General features: G+C 33.7%; 1 protein-coding gene, 1 long non-coding RNA gene and 8 other non-coding genes across 12 annotated transcripts; 9 read left to right on the top strand and 1 right to left on the bottom strand.

The window, feature by feature from the left end:
* The first annotated feature begins 135 nt into the window (after positions 1 to 135).
* Positions 136 to 7794, top strand: LOC110111501. Its single transcript, XR_003701493.1, has 7 exons — positions 136 to 954; positions 1102 to 1475; positions 2814 to 2973; positions 3121 to 4921; positions 5706 to 6860; positions 7009 to 7320; positions 7624 to 7794. It is a non-coding gene; the product is annotated as an uncharacterized LOC110111501 (long non-coding RNA).
* LOC114580181 lies at positions 1080 to 1164 on the top strand. Its single transcript, XR_003701501.1, has one exon. It is a non-coding gene; the product is annotated as a small nucleolar RNA SNORD25 (small nucleolar RNA).
* On the top strand, positions 1729 to 1877 carry LOC114580187. Its single transcript, XR_003701507.1, has one exon. It is a non-coding gene; the product is annotated as a small nucleolar RNA snoR136 (small nucleolar RNA).
* LOC114580179 lies at positions 3099 to 3183 on the top strand. The gene has a single exon (XR_003701499.1). It is a non-coding gene; the product is annotated as a small nucleolar RNA SNORD25 (small nucleolar RNA).
* LOC114580189 lies at positions 3718 to 3864 on the top strand. Its single transcript, XR_003701509.1, has one exon. It is a non-coding gene; the product is annotated as a small nucleolar RNA snoR136 (small nucleolar RNA).
* LOC114580178 lies at positions 5047 to 5131 on the top strand. The gene has a single exon (XR_003701498.1). It is a non-coding gene; the product is annotated as a small nucleolar RNA SNORD25 (small nucleolar RNA).
* On the top strand, positions 5654 to 5796 carry LOC114580186. Its single transcript, XR_003701506.1, has one exon. It is a non-coding gene; the product is annotated as a small nucleolar RNA snoR136 (small nucleolar RNA).
* Positions 6987 to 7071, top strand: LOC114580180. Its single transcript, XR_003701500.1, has one exon. It is a non-coding gene; the product is annotated as a small nucleolar RNA SNORD25 (small nucleolar RNA).
* Positions 7567 to 7714, top strand: LOC114580184. Its single transcript, XR_003701504.1, has one exon. It is a non-coding gene; the product is annotated as a small nucleolar RNA snoR136 (small nucleolar RNA).
* Positions 7795 to 9192: 1398 nt separating the features above from the next.
* Positions 9193 to 16728, bottom strand: LOC110111511 (protein NSP-INTERACTING KINASE 3). Of its 3 annotated transcripts, XM_020843426.2 has the most exons (12): positions 16363 to 16728; positions 15966 to 16247; positions 15449 to 15581; positions 15293 to 15364; positions 15059 to 15202; positions 14834 to 14905; positions 14666 to 14725; positions 14493 to 14590; positions 14245 to 14394; positions 11907 to 12248; positions 10324 to 10715; positions 9193 to 9683 (listed from the first exon to the last, which is right to left on the bottom strand). In XM_020843426.2, the coding sequence occupies exons 2-12, from the start codon at positions 16084 to 16086 to the stop codon at positions 9366 to 9368; spliced, it is 1902 nt and encodes a 633-aa protein (XP_020699085.1). In that variant the 5' UTR covers positions 16087 to 16247; positions 16363 to 16728; the 3' UTR covers positions 9193 to 9365. The 3 variants fall into 3 exon arrangements, with proteins under 3 accessions (XP_020699085.1, XP_020699084.1, XP_020699086.1); XM_020843425.2 differs by having other exon boundaries at positions 15966 to 16728; XM_020843427.2 differs by lacking the exon at positions 16363 to 16728 and having other exon boundaries at positions 15950 to 16074.
* Positions 16729 to 17997: the final 1269 nt, after the last annotated feature.

Genomic DNA, 17997 nt, shown 5'->3' with positions numbered 1-17997 from the left:
TTAATTGTTTGAATCATAAGTATTTTCTCTCTTTCATGATAAATAACTTGGCTCTTGTCTCCTGAGTTAGCCATAATTTGTAGAATAAAACCTATAGTACTGATTAATTAATGAAGATTTTGGTCTACTTGAGTTACTACTCTAGCTCCTATAGCTCAGCCTGATTTGCTTGCATCCTTTTTGTAAGTTTATCTTTATGTGCTTTTGTGTGTGTGTGTATATATATATATATTATAATTCCAATATAGTCTGTTGGGGCATCTTTACTTTGTTGATTTCCACTTCATCATGGACTTCAGATGTCAGCCTCGTTCTCTTTAGTGTCATGATCTTGGTTATAATTTTCACTTTCGATGTTAAGTTGAATAAATCATAGCCATCCTTTGTTTCCGCCCTCGTCTCTTCTCTAAGCGCGTCCATGGTGGCGATGCACTCTCCAACTCAAGTGTTCCGGTTCTTCTTATGATGGTTTTCAAAATAGATATTCTTAAACTGACAGAGCAGTCCCTTTTTTTTTATTTGCATGCCACAATATTTATTTTACGCATATTTTATTGATTTCTATTGTTGTTTTCTTTTAGACTCACTCAATCCACCGCGTATCATTTCCTCTCAGTGGCTCTCACGGTTGTTTTTCTGTTCTTGCCGTTTATATCCGAGCACCGATTTTTCTACTTTGTAGGTTCCGCTAATTTCACCAGGCGCATGTGACTGCTTAGAAGTTTAGCTAACGACATGATAGAAATGAACTAGGGTTTCATGTAATAATATTTGAACTCATTTTATTTTTGTAGATGAAATTACTTTCGGGTATTGATTTCCATAGCTTCACAATCTGGTTGTTGAGGATGATCTCAGTTCCCAATGTACTCGTTCCCTTGAAGCTAGATTGATTGTTGTATTTTGGACAGTAATCACATTTATGTGATCCACGGTGATAACTATTGATCCTTGGTATGTCTATCGAATTACATACACTCCAATCTTAGCCGAGCTCATTTGATTTACCTGATAATAATTTTGTTTGTTATTTATAGTTTTAAATTTTTTTAAAAATTAACATTTATTCCTGAGGTTTTAACAACTTTGATGATCCTACAGACCTGTAATGAGTTTTGTGGACATGATCACAGAATTTAAGAACATCTAAGGGACTGAGTTGTACCTTGTTCAGCTAGTTCTTTGATTTTGAATTTCAGCTTTGTAATTGAACTTCTATATGAAGAGCCATTGAATTTTCCAACAGGGAAGTATATCTTCCTATAGTTCTGATGTTATCATCTATACATTTTATGCTATTATTGCTTCTGAGATCTACTAATGCTAAATCTGTGCTTCTCCAGTTCAACCATAACTGAATAAGACAATACTGAAAAAAATTGTTTTGTTGATACCTTGGTGCAATTAGATCAATTGTTTCAGTGGTGTTGCTTGATCAAAGAGGCTAGCATAAGCTAAAGTTTGACGTGTTTGAGGTGCGCAAAATTGTTATAAGGCTCAGTTGTTTGCTACTTTGCTGCTTCTAATACATCATTTGCAGGAATGCACAAATAAATAGATTTCCAGTATTAATCTATTTAATCAATTTAATTCTCGGTTGTTTTAGGATTTTGAAGCTTTAGATACCCAAATTTATGGTAATTTTTTAGCAGAAGGAATATAAATTTTAGTTACTTTATGCCAATGAAAGATTATGCTTTGCTTCCAGTTTTAAATCCTGATCTATCATTGAGCTTTTCAGAATTTATTTATTTTTCCTATGATTGTTTCTATTGTTTTTCTGTAGGATTGAAAAGTGAGAACCTAGAAAATAGGCTCCCCTCGCTATCCAGTACAGATACTTCTTACTCTGCATTGGACGTTGGGGAGCTACATTGTTTGTATATGAAATGTATAGTATACCAGTATTAATGATTTATGTATAAAATTGTTAAATTTTGTAGAAATTTATTGCCATTTTCTTATATTAAATTTTTTTTTTGTTCTTTTTTCTTATATATTTTTCTCATTTATTGTATTAATTGTTTGAATCATAAGTATTTTCTCTCTTTCATGATAAATAACTTGGCTCTTGTCTCCTGAGTTAGCCATAATTTGTAGAATAAAACCTATAGTACTGATTAATTAATGAAGATTTTGGTCTACTTGAGTTACTACTCTAGCTCCTATAGCTCAGCCTGATTTGCTTGCATCCTTTTTGTAAGTTTATCTTTATGTGCTTTTGTGTGTGTGTGTATATATATATATATTATAATTCCAATATAGTCTGTTGGGGCATCTTTACTTTGTTGATTTCCACTTCATCATGGACTTCAGATGTCAGCCTCGTTCTCTTTAGTGTCATGATCTTGGTTATAATTTTCACTTTCGATGTTAAGTTGAATAAATCATAGCCATCCTTTGTTTCCGCCCTCGTCTCTTCTCTAAGCGCGTCCATGGTGGCGATGCACTCTCCAACTCAAGTGTTCCGGTTCTTCTTATGATGGTTTTCAAAATAGATATTCTTAAACTGACAGAGCAGTCCCCTTTTTTTTTTATTTGCATGCCACAATATTTATTTTACGCATATTTTATTGATTTCTATTGTTGTTTTCTTTTAGACTCACTCAATCCACCGCGTATCATTTCCTCTCAGTGGCACTCACGGTTGTTTTTCTGTTCTTGCCGTTTATATCCGAGCACCGATTTTTCTACTTTGTAGGTTCCGCTAATTTCACCAGGCGCATGTGACTGCTTAGAAGTTTAGCTAACGACATGATAGAAATGAACTAGGGTTTCATGTAATAATATTTGAACTCATTTTATTTTTGTAGATGAAATTACTTTCGGGTATTGATTTCCATAGCTTCACAATCTGGTTGTTGAGGATGATCTCAGTTCCCAATGTACTCGTTCCCTTGAAGCTAGATTGATCGTTGTATTTTGGACAGTAACCACATTTATGTGATTCACGGTGATAACTATTGATCCTTGGTATGTCTATCGAATTACATACACGCCAATTTTAGCCGAGCTCATTTGATCTACCTGATAATAATTTTGTTTGTTATTTATAGTTTTAATTTTTTAAAAAAATTAACATTTATTCCTGAGGTTTTAACAACTGTGATGATCCTACAGACCTGTAATGAGTTTTGCGGACATGATCGCAGAATTTAAGAACATCTAAGGGACTGAGTTGTACCATGTTCAGCTAGTTCTTTGATTTTGAACTTCCATCTGAAGAGGCATTGAATATTACAACAGGGAAGCATCACTTCCTATAGTTCTGATGTTATCCTCTATACATTTTATGCTATTATTTGCTTCTGCGATCTACTAATGTTAAATCTATGCGTCTCCCGTCATCATAACTGAATAAGACAATACTGAAAAAATTTGTTTTGTTAATACCTTTGGCACAATTAGATCAATTGTCTCAGTGGTGTTGATTGATCAAAGAGGCTAGCATGAGCTATAGTATGACATGTTTGAGGTGCGCAAAATTGTTATAAAGATCAGCTGTTTGCAGCATATAATACATCATTTGAGCAATGAACAAATAAATAGATTTCCAGTATTAATCTATTTAGTAGATTTAATTATCGGTTGTTATAGGACTTTGAACCTATAGATACCCATATTATTGTAATTTTTAAGGAGGAGCATAAAGTTTAGTTAGTTTTTCTCAATGAAAGGTTATGCTTTTGCTTCCAGTTTTAGTTCCTGATCTATCATTGAGCTTTGCAGAATTTATTTTTATTCCTATGATTGTTGCTATTGTTTTTCTGTAGGATTGAATAGTGCGAAGCTAAAAAATAGGCTCCCTTCGCTTTCCAGTACAGATACTTCTTAGTCTGCATTGGACGTTGGGGAGTAACATTGTTTGTATATGAAATGTGTAGTATATCAGTATTAAGGATTTATGTATAAATTTTTTAAAATATGTATAAATTTATTGCCACTTTTTTATATTAAATAATTTTTTTTATTCTTTTTCTTATATATTTTCTCATTTATTGTATTAAATGGTTTGAATCATAAGGATTTTCTCTTTTCATGATAAATAAATTGGCTCTTGGCTCCTAAGCTAGCCAGAATTTGTAGAATAAAACCTCTAGGACTGATTAATTAGTGAGATTTATGGTCAACCTGTGTTACTCTAACTCAACCTTATTTGCTTGCATCCTTTTAGTAAGCATATCTTTATGTGTATGTATGGGTATATATATAAAAAATTATTACAGATTTCCAATATAGTTCGTTGGGGCATCTGAGTGCCTTTACTTTGTTGATTACCACTTCATCATGGACTTCAGATGTCAGCCTCCTTTTTCTTAGTGTCATCATCTTGGTTATAATTTTCACCGTCAATGTTAAGCTGAATAAATCATAGCCATCCTTTGTTTCTGCCCTAATATCTTTCCTAAACCCGTCCGTGTTGGCGATGCATTCTCTAGCTCAAGAGTTCCGGATCTTATTATAGTTTTCAAAACAGATGTTCTTAAACTGACTGTGCGGTCCCTTATTTTTTATTTGCATGCCACAATTTGGTGTTTTCTTTCAGACTCGCTCAATCCACCGCATATCATTTCCTCTCAGTGGCTCTCACGGTAGTTTTTCTGTTCTTGCGGCTTAATATCCGAGCACCAATTTTTCTGGTTTGTATGTTCCGCTGATTTCTTCGGGTGCATGTGGTTGTTTGGAATTTCAGCTAATACCATGATAGAAATGAACTAGGGTTTCATGTAATTCTATTTGAACTCGTTTTATTTTCGTAGATGAAATGACTTTCGGGTATTGATTTTCCATAGCTTCACAATCTGGTCGTTGAGGATGATCTCAGTTCCCAATGTACTCGTTCCCTTGAAGCTAGATTGATTGTTGTATTTTGGACAGTAATCGCTTTTATGTGATCCATGGTGATAACTATTGATCCTCGGTATGTCTATCAAATTACATACACGCCAATCTTAGTCAAGCTCATTTGATCTACCTGATATAAATTTGGTTTGGTGTTTCTAGTTTTAAATTTATAAAAAAAGTAACATTTATTCCTGAGGTTTTAACAACTGTGATGATCCTACAGACCTGTAATGAGTTTTGCGGACATGATCGCATAATTTAAGAACATCTAAGGGACTGAGTTGTACCTTGTTCAGCTAGTTCTTTGATTTTGAATTTCAGCTTTGTAATCGAACTTACATCTGAAGAGCCATTGAATTTTACAACAAGGAAGCATCTCTTCCTATAGTTCTGATGTTATCCTCTATACATTTTATGCTATTATTGCTTCTGCGATCTACTAATGTTAAATATGTGCGTTTCCCGTTCAACATCATACTTGAATTGGACAATACTGAAAAAATTTGTTTGGTTAGTACCCTTGGTGCAATTAGATCAATTGTCTCAGCGGTGTTGATTGATTAAAGAGGCTAGCATGAGCTAAAGTCTGACGTGTTTGAGGTGCGCAAAATTGTTATAAAGATCAGTTTTTTGCAGCTTATAATACATCATTTGCAGCAATGAACAAATAAATATATTTCCAGTATTAATCTCTATTTAATTCTCGATTGTTTTAGGAATTTGAAGCTATAGATACCCGTATTTATGGTAGTTTTTAAGGAGAAGGAACATAAAGTTTAGTTACTTTATGCCAATGAAAGATTATGCTTTGCTTTCAGTTTTAATTACTGATCTATCATTGAGCTATTGTTTTTCTGTAGGATTGAAAAGTGCGAAGCTAGAAAATAGGCTCCCCTCGCTATCCAGTACAGATACTTCTTACTCTGCATTGGACGTTGGGGAGCTACATTGTTTTATAAGAAATATATTGTGTACCAGTATTAAGGATTTATGCATAAAATTGTTAAAATATGTATAAATTTATTGCCACGTTCTTATATTTAATAAATTTTTATTCTTTTTCTTATATATTTTTCTCATTTACTGTATTAATTGTTTGAATTATAAATATTTTCTCTTTCATGATAAATAAATTGGCTCTTGGCTCCTGAGTTAGCCAGAATTTGTAGAATAAAACCTCTAGGACTGATTAATTAATGAAGATTATGGTCAGCCTGAGTTACTCTAGCTCAGCCTGATTTGCTTTCATCTTTTTTGTAGGCTTATCTTTATGTGTATGCATGCATGCATGTATGTATGTATAATTCCAATGTTGTTTGTTGGGTTCTACTTTGTTGATTTCCACTTCATCATGGACTTCAGATGTCGGCCTCATCGCTTTTAGTATCATCATCTTGGTTATAATTTTCACCGTCGATGTTAGGCTGAATAAATCATAGCCATCCTTTGTTTCCGCCCTTGTCTCTTCCCTAAGCGTGTCCGTGGTGGCGATGCACTCTCCAGCTCCAGTGTTCCGGTTCTTCTTATGATGGTTTCAAAATAGATGTTCTTAAACTGACAGTGCATTCCCTTAAATTTATTGCATGCCACAATATTTATTTTATGCGTTTTTTTATCGATTTCTGTTGTTGTTTTCTCTCAGACTCGCTTAATCCATTGCATATCGTTTCCTCTCAGTGGTCTCACTGTTATTTTTCTGTTCTTGATGCTTATATCCGAGCACCAATTTTTCTGCATTGTAGGTTCCGCTGATTTCAGCAAGTGCATGTGGTTGTTTGAAATTTCAGCTTAACACCATGATAGAAATGAATTAGGGTTTCATGTAATCATATTTGAACTCATTTTATTTTTGCAGATGAAATGACTTTCGGGCATTGCTTTCCATAGCTTCACAATCTGGTCGTTGAGGATGATCTCAGTTCCCAATGTACTCGTTCCCTTGAAGCTAGATTGATTGTTGTATTTTGGACAATAATCACATTTATGTGATCCACGGTGATAACTATTGATCCTCGGTATGTCTATCGAATTACATACACGCCAATCTTAGCAGAGCTCATTAGATTTACCTGATAGAAATTTTGTTTTGTATTTTATAATTTAAATTTTTTTAAAAAATTAACATTTATTCCTGAGGTTTTAACAACTTTGATGATCCTACAGACCTGTAATGAGTTTTGCGGACATGATCGCAGAATTTAAGAACATCTAAGGGACTGAGTTGTGCCTTGTTCTGCTAGTTTTTCTGCTTTGTAATCGAACTTCCATGTGAAGAGCCATTGAATTTTCCAACAGGGAATCATCTCTTCCTATAGTTCTGATGTTATCCTCTACACATTTTATGCTATTATTCTGCGATCTACTAATTTTAAATTTGTGCGTCTCCCGTTCAACATTGGTGCAATTAGATCAATTGTTTCAGTGGTGTTGATTGATCAAAGAGGCTAGCATGAGCTAAAGTCTGATGTGTTTCAGGTGCGCAAAATTTTTATAAAAATTAGGTGCTTGCTGCTTCTAATCCATCATTTGCAGCAATACAAAAATAAATAGATTTCCAGTATTAATCTATTTAATCGATTTAATTCTCGGTTGTTTTAGAAATTTGAAGCTTCAGATACCCATATTTATGGTAATTTTTAAGGAGATGGAACATAAAGTTTTGTTACGTTATGCAAATGAAAGATTATGCTTTGCTTTCAGTTTTAACTCCTGATCTATCATTGAGCTTCGCAGGATTTATTTATTTTTCCTATGAATGTTGCTATTGTTTTTCTGTAGGGTTGAAAAGTGCGAAGCTAGAAAATAGGCTCCCCTCGCTATCCAGTACAGATACTTCTTACTCTGCATTGGACGTTGGGGAGCTACATTGTTTGTTGGATCATTGGTGAAAAGACTATTTTCATCTGTTTCTTTTGATATTTTTGGTAGACCTGTCAATATTGGATCCGATCCGAAAACCCGACCCGAACCCGTTTCGAAAATTTTGGATTTGAATTAACCCGAACCCGAAGCCGGTCGGGTTCGTGTCTGGAAAATATAATGTTATTTTAAGAAAATGTCTGTCCCAGCCATGCAATATTTTGAATTTTTTTTTCTGCAATTTACTTTAGTAAAGTTTGCTTTGATGGAGACACATTGCATATGGATAATTTTTATGGGGATTTACATGCAGGCTATGTTTTTTTATTTTCATTTTTTGTATGTTATCTTTAATGTCAAATTAAAGGAAGGATATGTTTGTAAAGTAAATGTTTTGCACCTAAATATAAAATTTTACGTGTACTGTATGTAAAAATTGAATTATGGCCTGCTTTTGCCTTCACTAATTCTTTATGCTAACCGTTCGTTGCCTTGTTTATATTAAATGTATATGAATTATGTATAATACCTGTATTAAGGATTTATGTATAAAATTGTTAAAATATGTATACATTTATTGACACTTTCTTATATTAAATAATAATTTTTTATTCTTTTTCTTATAATTTTTTCTCATTGTTTGAATCATAAGTATTCTCTCTTTCGGTATAAATAATATGGCTCTTGGCACTTGAGTTAGGTAGAATTTTTAGAATAAAACCTCTAGGATTGATTAATTAATGATGATTATGATCAACATGAGTTACTCTAGCTCAGCCTGAATTGCTTGCATTGAGAGACCATTCACAGATGCTGAGATTAACTATTATTCCAAAATATTTTTTTTGAAAATCAATCGAAAAGTCGAGAAAGAAAATTCTTTATCATTAGAAAGTAGAGGGATGATAATAAATGAAATTATAACATTAGAAGATATAAACTCATCATAAATTTTTCCTTTTAAAACTCCCTTTTGAAATTGAACTCCAATCACCTTCAAACCATAACAAATAACTCAATTGGCAAAAGGAACATCAGCTAAGCTTCCTACTCACATTTCTTTACTAATTACTAATTTAGCCCAAAACTCTTAGCATCTCATCTTCTTATTAGTTGATATTCAACAGTAGGAGAGATTATTAAGTACGGAGTTCCGGTATGATTTTTTATTCAGACTCCAATCATGTGAAGTTATGCAGACCTTTTTTTGCAAGAAAAAGAAAAGAAAAAGCCATGTAGTTCCACTTGATTAGGGTCCAAATCCGTGATAATTTTTCCAACCAACGAATGATTACAACTGTGTGCATGATTGATGTAACAATTGCTTCATCATACATCAGCAAGTGAAAATTTGTAAGATTCATTACAAGTTTGAATTTTGTTATGAGATTATTGTACCTGAAACATATTAAAAGCTTGCTAGTTTTCAGAAGCTCAAAGCCAACAATGTCATCTCCAAAGCCAAGAAAAGGATCAGTTCAGAGCCTCAGACCAACTTGTCAAAATTCATTTCTATCAATTCCTTTATGTACAAGACAAGAATAATTTTAAAACCAAAGCAACTGAATTCAACAAAAAAAACAATATGTTTCCTCTACCAAAACCATCAAATCTCTCAAACAAAAGTTACTAGCGAAAATCATTAATCCCTATACAAACTGTCATCGGGGGCCAGATAGCTCGATCGCTTCGATATCAAGTGAAGAAGACTCAACAACGTTCATGTACTTCGGTGGAGGTTCTTCAAAAGATCGAAACTTTGGCGTGTCAAGCCTTTGTGAAGCCTCCCATCTCTCAGCGAGGCCATCTCCTTCAAGCATCCGCACCACTTCTGACATCTTCGGCCGGTGCGCGGGTTGCGATTGTGTGCAAAGGAGAGCCACCTGAACCATCTCCTCGAGCTCAACCTTGTCATAGTTGTTCTTCAGGTCTTTATCCACCATCATACTTAGTATTTTTTCTTGTTGGAGTTTCTTCACCTGCAGGCATTCAAAAACCTTTTCAGATTCATGAAACCATATACCCAAATACAAACTAAAAGTTTGTTTATTACATAAATTTTTAAGTAATTTATCCCTCTCCAACTTATTTTTTTTCCTTATTATAGAAATCTTTAGGCAATTGCCCTCCCCCAAAAAAAAAAATGAAAATATTATGATCTTTATCCAATTGCCCGCTAGCAGAATATGTAGAAAGTTTATTACAAGGGATTTTAGGCAATTGCCCTCCTGAAAGTTTTAAAATACTATGATCTTTAAGCAATCGCCCCGAGCATAATTAAATATAGTGTGTAGTTGTGTTATTGTTAGGAAACGATAAATCTAATACAAAGAGAAATAGTAAAGAGAATCCAAAAATATCCTTACAACCAAAATTTATTACGGGGGCAACCCCCTTAGGGGCCCCTTGACCCCATGACCTGACCGGGCAGGTCGAACCCCGTCAGGGGACGCTGCCCCCTTGGATCCCCGACACATTGTGTAGATGTGTTTTGTTTAAGAATAATTATCATTATATAAGATGTTGCTGATATTTTTAAAATATATGATGTATTAAAGTACAAATAATCATTAGTCACTAAAATGATATATAAATGTATTATGTATAAGAAGAGCTTACCCAATGAAGCATCACACCTTTCTGGGTGGTTGCTCGTCCGAATTCTATTGCTTTTTGCCCAGTAATCAACTCAAGAAGGAGAATGCCGAAGCCGAAGACATCGGTCTTTTCTGATGATTGGCCTGTGGACAAATATTCTGGAGCTATGTGGCCGACGGTGCCTCGCACTGCTGTTGTAACATGAGACTCCTGGTGATCAAGAAGCTTAGCCAGGCCGAAGTCACCTACGATTGCTTCGAAATCTTCATCAAGAAGAATGTTGGCAGCTTTTACGTCGCGGTGAATTATTTTGGGGTCGCATTGTTCATGCAGATAAAGCAATCCTCTTGCAGTTCCCAGTGCTATTCTTTTCCTCCTTGACCAGTCTAAAATTGGCCTTCCATGAATATGTTCTGTAAGGATGACAATGGTATGTATAGGGTTATGGTGAGCAAAAATAGAAGATCCTGTGCTTGTTCTATCTAGCACTCTCTCCCAAATCTCTCTCTCTCTTGTTCTGATTGAAAATTATCTATATTTGTCCTAAAACTAGTAGGCACAATATATTTTTCTTAGGTTTTGTTTGGGACAATTTTCTTAGTGCTTCTTAAAACAGTTTTCTAGTACAAAAATAAAAATTTTGTACTAAAAAGTTACTTTAATAAGCAGTAAGAAAGCCGTGCCAAATGATGCCTTAATCTCCCGAATAACATATCTTAATAAGCATGACAAAGATTTTCAATAGGCATAGTGAAATGACCATTGAATCATTTCATAGGAAGTCCTTATGAAGATTCAATAGCCATAGCCAATGGCTAACAACTCACGATGGCATTTTCCTTTGTATTACAAAGAGAAACTAAGGGTTCTAATTCCCTCCCAAAAGACATTCAAAAGCCATAGAAAGTATAAAAGTAAAAGGGGCAAAATTGATTTTTTTAAGGCTGTTATAGGCATGACATTTTTTTTTTGAAAAAAATGAAGAATAATTTTCTTACAACTATCACATTTCAGTAAATTTGATAATAAAAAGTCAATAATTTTTGAAAAGCAACAAAAACATATATCCAAACAAGATTATACTTGTCGAAAAAATTGTCTCAAATGAATCCTTAATTTGATGCAGCAGTAAATATTTGAACTATTCAAACAAGGCTTATAAGCTATAACTAAGCCATTCAATCAAATGTGCAGAGAAACTTGCATAAATTAGTAGAAACGTCAAGAAGCTGAAATAATTTTAGGCTTCATTTGGAACGGCTTTTCTATGCTTCTTAAAATACTTCATAGTACAAAAATTAAAAAAAATTTGTGCAAAGAAGCTGCTTTAAAAAGCAGAAAGAAAGTCAACCCAAACGAAGCCTTAATCAAATTAAAAAATCAGCTTGATCTCCAACATCCAGACACTATTAACAAAGAAAACTGATAAATTTATCATAAGATTAAGTTTTCGTTTGGGACGGCTTTCTTTCTGCTTCTTAAAGCAGTTTTTCACTAGAAAAAAAAAATAATTTTTTACTAAAAAACTGCATTAAGAAACAGTAAAAAACCGTCCCAAACGAAGCCTAAATATAGCAGAAAGATGATTGCAATGATGTACAAACCTCTTAATTTAGAAGCGACACTTCCATTGGGCATAAAAGGGTAGACAAGCAATCTCTCATCCTCAGTTGTGCAGGACCCAAAAAGCCTAAGCAGATTCCGATGGAGAGCTAAGCTGATCATTTCAACTTCAGTTTGAAATTGGACTTCTCCACCAAGAGCATTATAATCTTTTAGTCTCTTAACAGCAACAACTGTTCCATCACGTAGATATCCTTTGTAAACAATTCCATACCCACCTTTTCCCAATACATTTCTCGAATGGAAATTATTAGTAGCTAAGCGAAGCTCCTTAAACGAGTACCGCTTCAAATGACCAAAATGTAGTTCCGGATCATATTGCTCTGTAAAAATGAGAGTATTCAGATAAGAAAAGGTTTCATTAACTATGCTTAACCAGCAGAAAATTAATCAAGAACGAACAAGATTTGCATGCGCCATATAACATAATTCATGCCTTATGGTTGTGTGAGGTTAGAAATCTGATTTATATAACTCAAAAAATTAGTAATAATCAAATAGTTTAAGGCTTCATTTTGGACGGCTTTCTTACTATGCCTTAAAGCGGCTTTTTAGTTCAAAAATTAAAATTTTAATACTAAAAAGCTGCTTTAAGAAGCAGTAAGAAAACCGTCTCAAACGAAGCCTAAGTTGGTGATTAGTGAGGATGGATGAGAAAAATAAAATCTTTATTGATCCATAGATAAGTGAATATTTTAGTGGTGATAAGTCAAGCACAAAGAAACCATTGCAAGCTGGTTTTGTTGAATTAGAAAGCTGTTTGTAATATAAGATTTAGGATTTGTTTGGGACGGCTTTCTTACTGCTTCTTAAAGCAGCTTTCTAGTAGAAAAATATTATTTTTTTAACTAAAAAATCACTTAAAAAAGCAGTAAGAAAGTCGCCCCAAACGAAGCCTTAAACTAAGGTCTGAACAGTTCAGCTGTGGTAGGTCATCATAATTCATAATACACTAGCAATGGAAAGCAAGGACTGAAAAAAATGACTAAAATTTATATGATTTAGCTTCAATTAAGCTCCATAATTACACAGAGATAGAGATCAAATAATTTCCACAAAGTTTCAAGACATATCTATGAAGGTTATACTTCATATAAAGTTGGAGATAAAGGTTACTCAATTGCTGCGAGGCTAAAACTGATACTAAACAAGATACAATTGTTGTTGCATTTGACTAATGTCCAATTTCCCCTTTGTTCTAAAAAACAAAAGCAGCTTATGATCTGTCCTAGCTGAAATAAGGAATACTCCCTTATTTGGGGAAAATTATTACGTGCGGCGTCCGGGGCTTACTCAACTTAAACATTAATAAATCCTATATTGTGAAGTCAAGTTTTCCCCTAGAGGGGCTTAATAGTCATTTCAAAAAGATTTTTCATTTTTTAAAATAATAAGAAATCTATTTGTGATTTGGTGACTTCACTTATGCAATTAATCAAGCATTCTTCTTATTTCATCAAATATACATTCACTAACATGTAGAATCTTTCAAATTCCTTAAAATATTACATAATATCTCTACTTTCCCCTATCCCATAAACAATCTAATTCAAATCTCAATCTAGAATTGACATTAATATGGAGATCATATGCCATATTAAGAAAACTCTAAATTCCTAAAGAAATTTATCTCCATATTACCTAACATTGTGAATCTTGACCTACAATTCTACTATTGGAAAAAAAAAAAAAAATTAAAGAGGAAGAAAGAATACAATAAAGGAAGGGGAGAGAGGAACTCAAATACTAGCAAACAAATAGCTTTTAATTTGACATGAGCAAATGTCTTGGCGTCCACAGTTTAAGACATTTAGAATCACTCACACAAAATGTTGCTACAGTGAAGAAAATGTTGAAAATTTACCCAAGGTTAGATTATGGTCATGTTAAGATCTCGAGAGCAAAAGAACATGCTTTGATCGCTCAAGTACCCTAATTTAAAGAAATATAAGTTGAAATTCCTACCCTTCTCTTGGAATGGCAAGGAGTTAGGTTAGTTAACCTACTGCCAGAATATTTTGTCTTATTATTTTGTTTAATCCTTGATTGCAATCTTTTTCTAGCTTTCCAACCTTCTGATTTATATTCTTCTATTGTAATAATAATATTTTGGTATAGTTCTTTTCTTGGAATGTTCATCCACTTGACCTAACTCCTACCATGGTATAGGAAAACATTAATATTTACACTGAGTCATTTTGTGTTACATTTCGGGTTTAATTAGGGATGCACTGCATCATTAGATGACTGTTCTTGACAGCTTTTCATAATATCCATTTATACTGAAATTGAACTAATATGATTAAAAATGTAGCTAACCATTTAAGTCAAAGAAAATTTGCTGATGGTATCGAAAGTGCCACCAAAGAATCATAGCAACCACCATAACTACAATCAAGAGAGACCCAACACTTGCGGCGAAGGCAATGATTATTCGACGACTTCTCACCCCTCCACGCCGTGACTGAGCTGAGAAATCCAAGATGCTTATATTAATTATTATAGCAATGAAAACAAATCCCCAAATTGTTAAGAGCAAGTTCATTATATGAGTAATGTTATATTACCATTTAGATCATCTGGAGGATATGAAATTGGACCCAAAGACACAGAAGAACAGTTGCTCATAGAGTTATTCCCACATATTAAAGGATTTCCAACAATGCTGGCAAACATTCAAGAATAGTGTTAACATGCAAAAATAGCACAATGAAAAAATTGAACAGGTAAGTTATCATACTTAAATGTCCTAGCTGAAAATGTTGGTAATGGACCACTGAGATTGTTGAATGAAAGATCCCTACATAAGCATCAATAATGGCAGCTTAATGAGCTTCTTGATAAGATTTTAAAGGCAAAACCCGCTAAAAGGCATGGATAATTATAATCTTGAAGAGATAATACATACAGCAAAGTGAGGCCTTTGATGTTAGATAATGAATCTGGGCAGGGTCCAGATAGGCTGTTGTTGTTTAGTCGCCTGGTTTGTTCATAATAGAAGGATTAATCAAAAGTGTTAGATAAATAATTAGATTTTAATATCACAATAATAGCATTAAAAAAGGAATAAAGTGCATTAACCAGTCAGCAAAAAAAACCAATTAGGGACTTTAACATATGTGCTGAATCTTACAGGTAATTCAGATTATTCAGATCTCCTAAGGAACCCGGTATGTTGCCGTTAAACCGGTTATTTGAGAGGTCGAGTGTCTGAAGCTTCTCAAGCCTTCCAAAAACAGGAGGAATTTGTCCTGAAATTGCATTATTCTGCAGCAGCCTGTACGAAAAATGCAAGAAAATGGATTAATGATAACTTCCCTAAATGAAAGATTTCAATGGGAATGCAGGAAGCAATGAGTAAGCTTACACAGATTGCAGATTTGTTAGATTACCAATCCCAGGGGATAAAGTTCCAGACAAGGTTTGACTAGGAAGGCCCCTACGAGTAAATTATCAAAAATACTCAGAAAGATAATGGATTTCCCTTCTGCAGAGAAGAAAATACAGAAGCCAAGCAACTTACAGAGCAGTGACATATCCATCAGGGGAGCAGGTGACCATCCTCCAGCTGCAAGGATCCACCGAGTTTATGTCCCAATTCTCTAGAACATTATATGGGTCTTTCAGTGCCGTCTTTATAGCCATCAATGCAACAACTATGTTGGAGGAAGATGAAGGTCAGATTCAAAAAAAAAGTTCTGCTACAAAAGCTGCTAGGAACCCATAATGCAGTAAATTGCAATGTGACAGTTCATATTACGCAAAGCTATATGCAAAGTTCTTGAAAAAGAAAACTATTTGAAGACTTGCATCTGTTCTACCATTTAATTTGCTCGAAGATGCAGAGTTTGAAATGAAAAGGCTTTAACAAAGTAAATGATTCACTTCTTTCTAAAAAAGAATAAATGGATGGAACAGAGGGAAACTCCGAAATTACCAAAGAAATAGCAAATGCTCAAGACAAAAGCACATTCTGAAAACTAGTGCAAAGGCATGATAATGGTACAAGGATGGAAAAGCCAACCTCAAGAGCTACCCACCTTCATAGTTTATACCAGAAGGTGAAAGAGAGGAATAAGTCACTGTTAACCAAGGCATCAGTGGAAGCAAGCTTAGCACCCAGTACGAACAGAAGACCCGGAAAATCTTGCTCTCATCCATATTTATTTAGCTGAACTTTCAGGATTCAAAAGACCATTCCAACAACAAAAACACAAGAGTAATCCTCCAAATGCTGCAGATTACTGTGGTGGAATCCCGGTTAAAGGCCCGCGCCACCTAATAAACTTGCCGAAGAAAGAAACAGAGCAAACTTTTCCTTTCTGAGAGGCGGAATCAAAAAGAGAAATGCATGATCTCAGTAAGGATAGCAAACAACAGAGCCACCTTTCCGACCCAACTCCATCTAATAACCAAAACCCAAATGCAAAATCCAACCTTTATCCGGCAGAAGGAGAAAAATCACCTCCGAAAAAGTTCAACAGGCCCAAAAAACCTCTCTTTTACTAAAATTTTAACCTCTCAGCACCATTCCAATGAAAACGAAGAATGGGAAAAGATCAGGAAAGGAGAAAACTTTATCTTGAAGAAAGAAAATCCTTTTGGTTTTAGCCTATCGTTTTCTCTCTCAATGGCGAACAAATTCTGGGAAGATAAAACATTCTTTAATTAATACTTGCAGTTTTGCTGATTAAAATTCCTCCAGCGGCGCAGGGAATACACTGTGACTCTACTTCGGCTTCCTCACCAATAAAGCAGGATCCCGCGCCGAAGACAAACAAGCAAAGAGCCATTGCAAACTGCCAAAGCCCACACAGATGCTGATGCTTTGTTTACTCTCAAAGAATATAATAAATCAGCGAGTAATTTATTGGGGTAAAAAGTGGAAAATATACCTCTCTAAAGCCACAAAACTTGGATTTTTTTTTTTGCCCGCCTTACTCTTTCATGTTATGTTTGTAGAAGTTCAACGTCCGTTCGGTGAACTTCTTCCTGCAAAATAGATTAGAAGAAGATGAAACAATGGAGACGATAGACAAAGTTCATGTGAGTGAAAAGCCATCGTTTCTTCATTAAGCTTTCTCAGAACTTAATAATACATATTAAAAAATAATATATAAATAAACTTAAACCTTTCATTCTCCTGTAAAGCTAAGTAGAGGGAATTAAGCTAACAATATGGAGGGAGCTCATGATTTATAATTAAGTTAAAAATATAATGACATAAATTTAATATTAGTTTTTTAATTTTCAATTTTTTATGGAGGGAGCTCATGATTTATAATTAAGTTAAAAATGTAATGACATAAATTTAATATTAGTTTTTTAATTTTCAATTTAAAAAAAAATTAAAATATTAAATTGGACAGGATTTATAACTTTCTTGGAGCTTTTATGTGATTCAAACCACAATTAAATAATTAATATTGTTACTAACCATTATTAACCAACTAATTTAGTTAGTTTTGCAATTAACTAATTAATTAATTGATATAAGCACTGATTAATAATTTAACAACACCACTAAATACATCATTATCAAAATAATTGAAAACATTGGAAACACCGCTAATTTTTTAAATCGTTACAAATGATTTTTTTTAATATTTTTTCTAAATCTTTCAACGCACTCAACATCGTCACTAACAGATATTTCTAACTAATTTTTCCAAATCAGCGCTAACTTTTTTTCTAATTCACTCAAAATACCTAACATTATCATTAACTAATTTTTCCAAATCCCAACTAACTATTTCTTTTCTAAAAATATCGTTAACCAATTTTTAAAAAATAATTTAAGACAATAATATACAACTAACTTTATTTTTCAAATAAATTTTATTTGACATACCTAAATTACGAATAAATAAAATTGTGACGGGTTTCATATCAGGTCCAATCAAAGCGAAATGCGGGCTTCTGGTTGCTAACCTGACTGATTTTCTGCTATAGTTTTTTTTTAGCAAAAAACTTGCCTAAAATAATTATCAAACCAGGCGGATTTTTTTTGTGGAAAATTCCACCAGAAAATCAGCCAATAAATTCAGTTATTCTTACAGCAAAATTTATAAA

The sequence above is a fragment of the Dendrobium catenatum genome, unplaced genomic scaffold (assembly GCF_001605985.2).
Source record: "Dendrobium catenatum unplaced genomic scaffold, ASM160598v2 fragScaff_scaffold_847, whole genome shotgun sequence".
Lineage (NCBI taxonomy): Eukaryota > Viridiplantae > Streptophyta > Magnoliopsida > Asparagales > Orchidaceae > Dendrobium > Dendrobium catenatum.
Note: the sequence above shows the minus strand (reverse complement) of the source record. Positions and strands in the feature narration are given on the sequence as shown.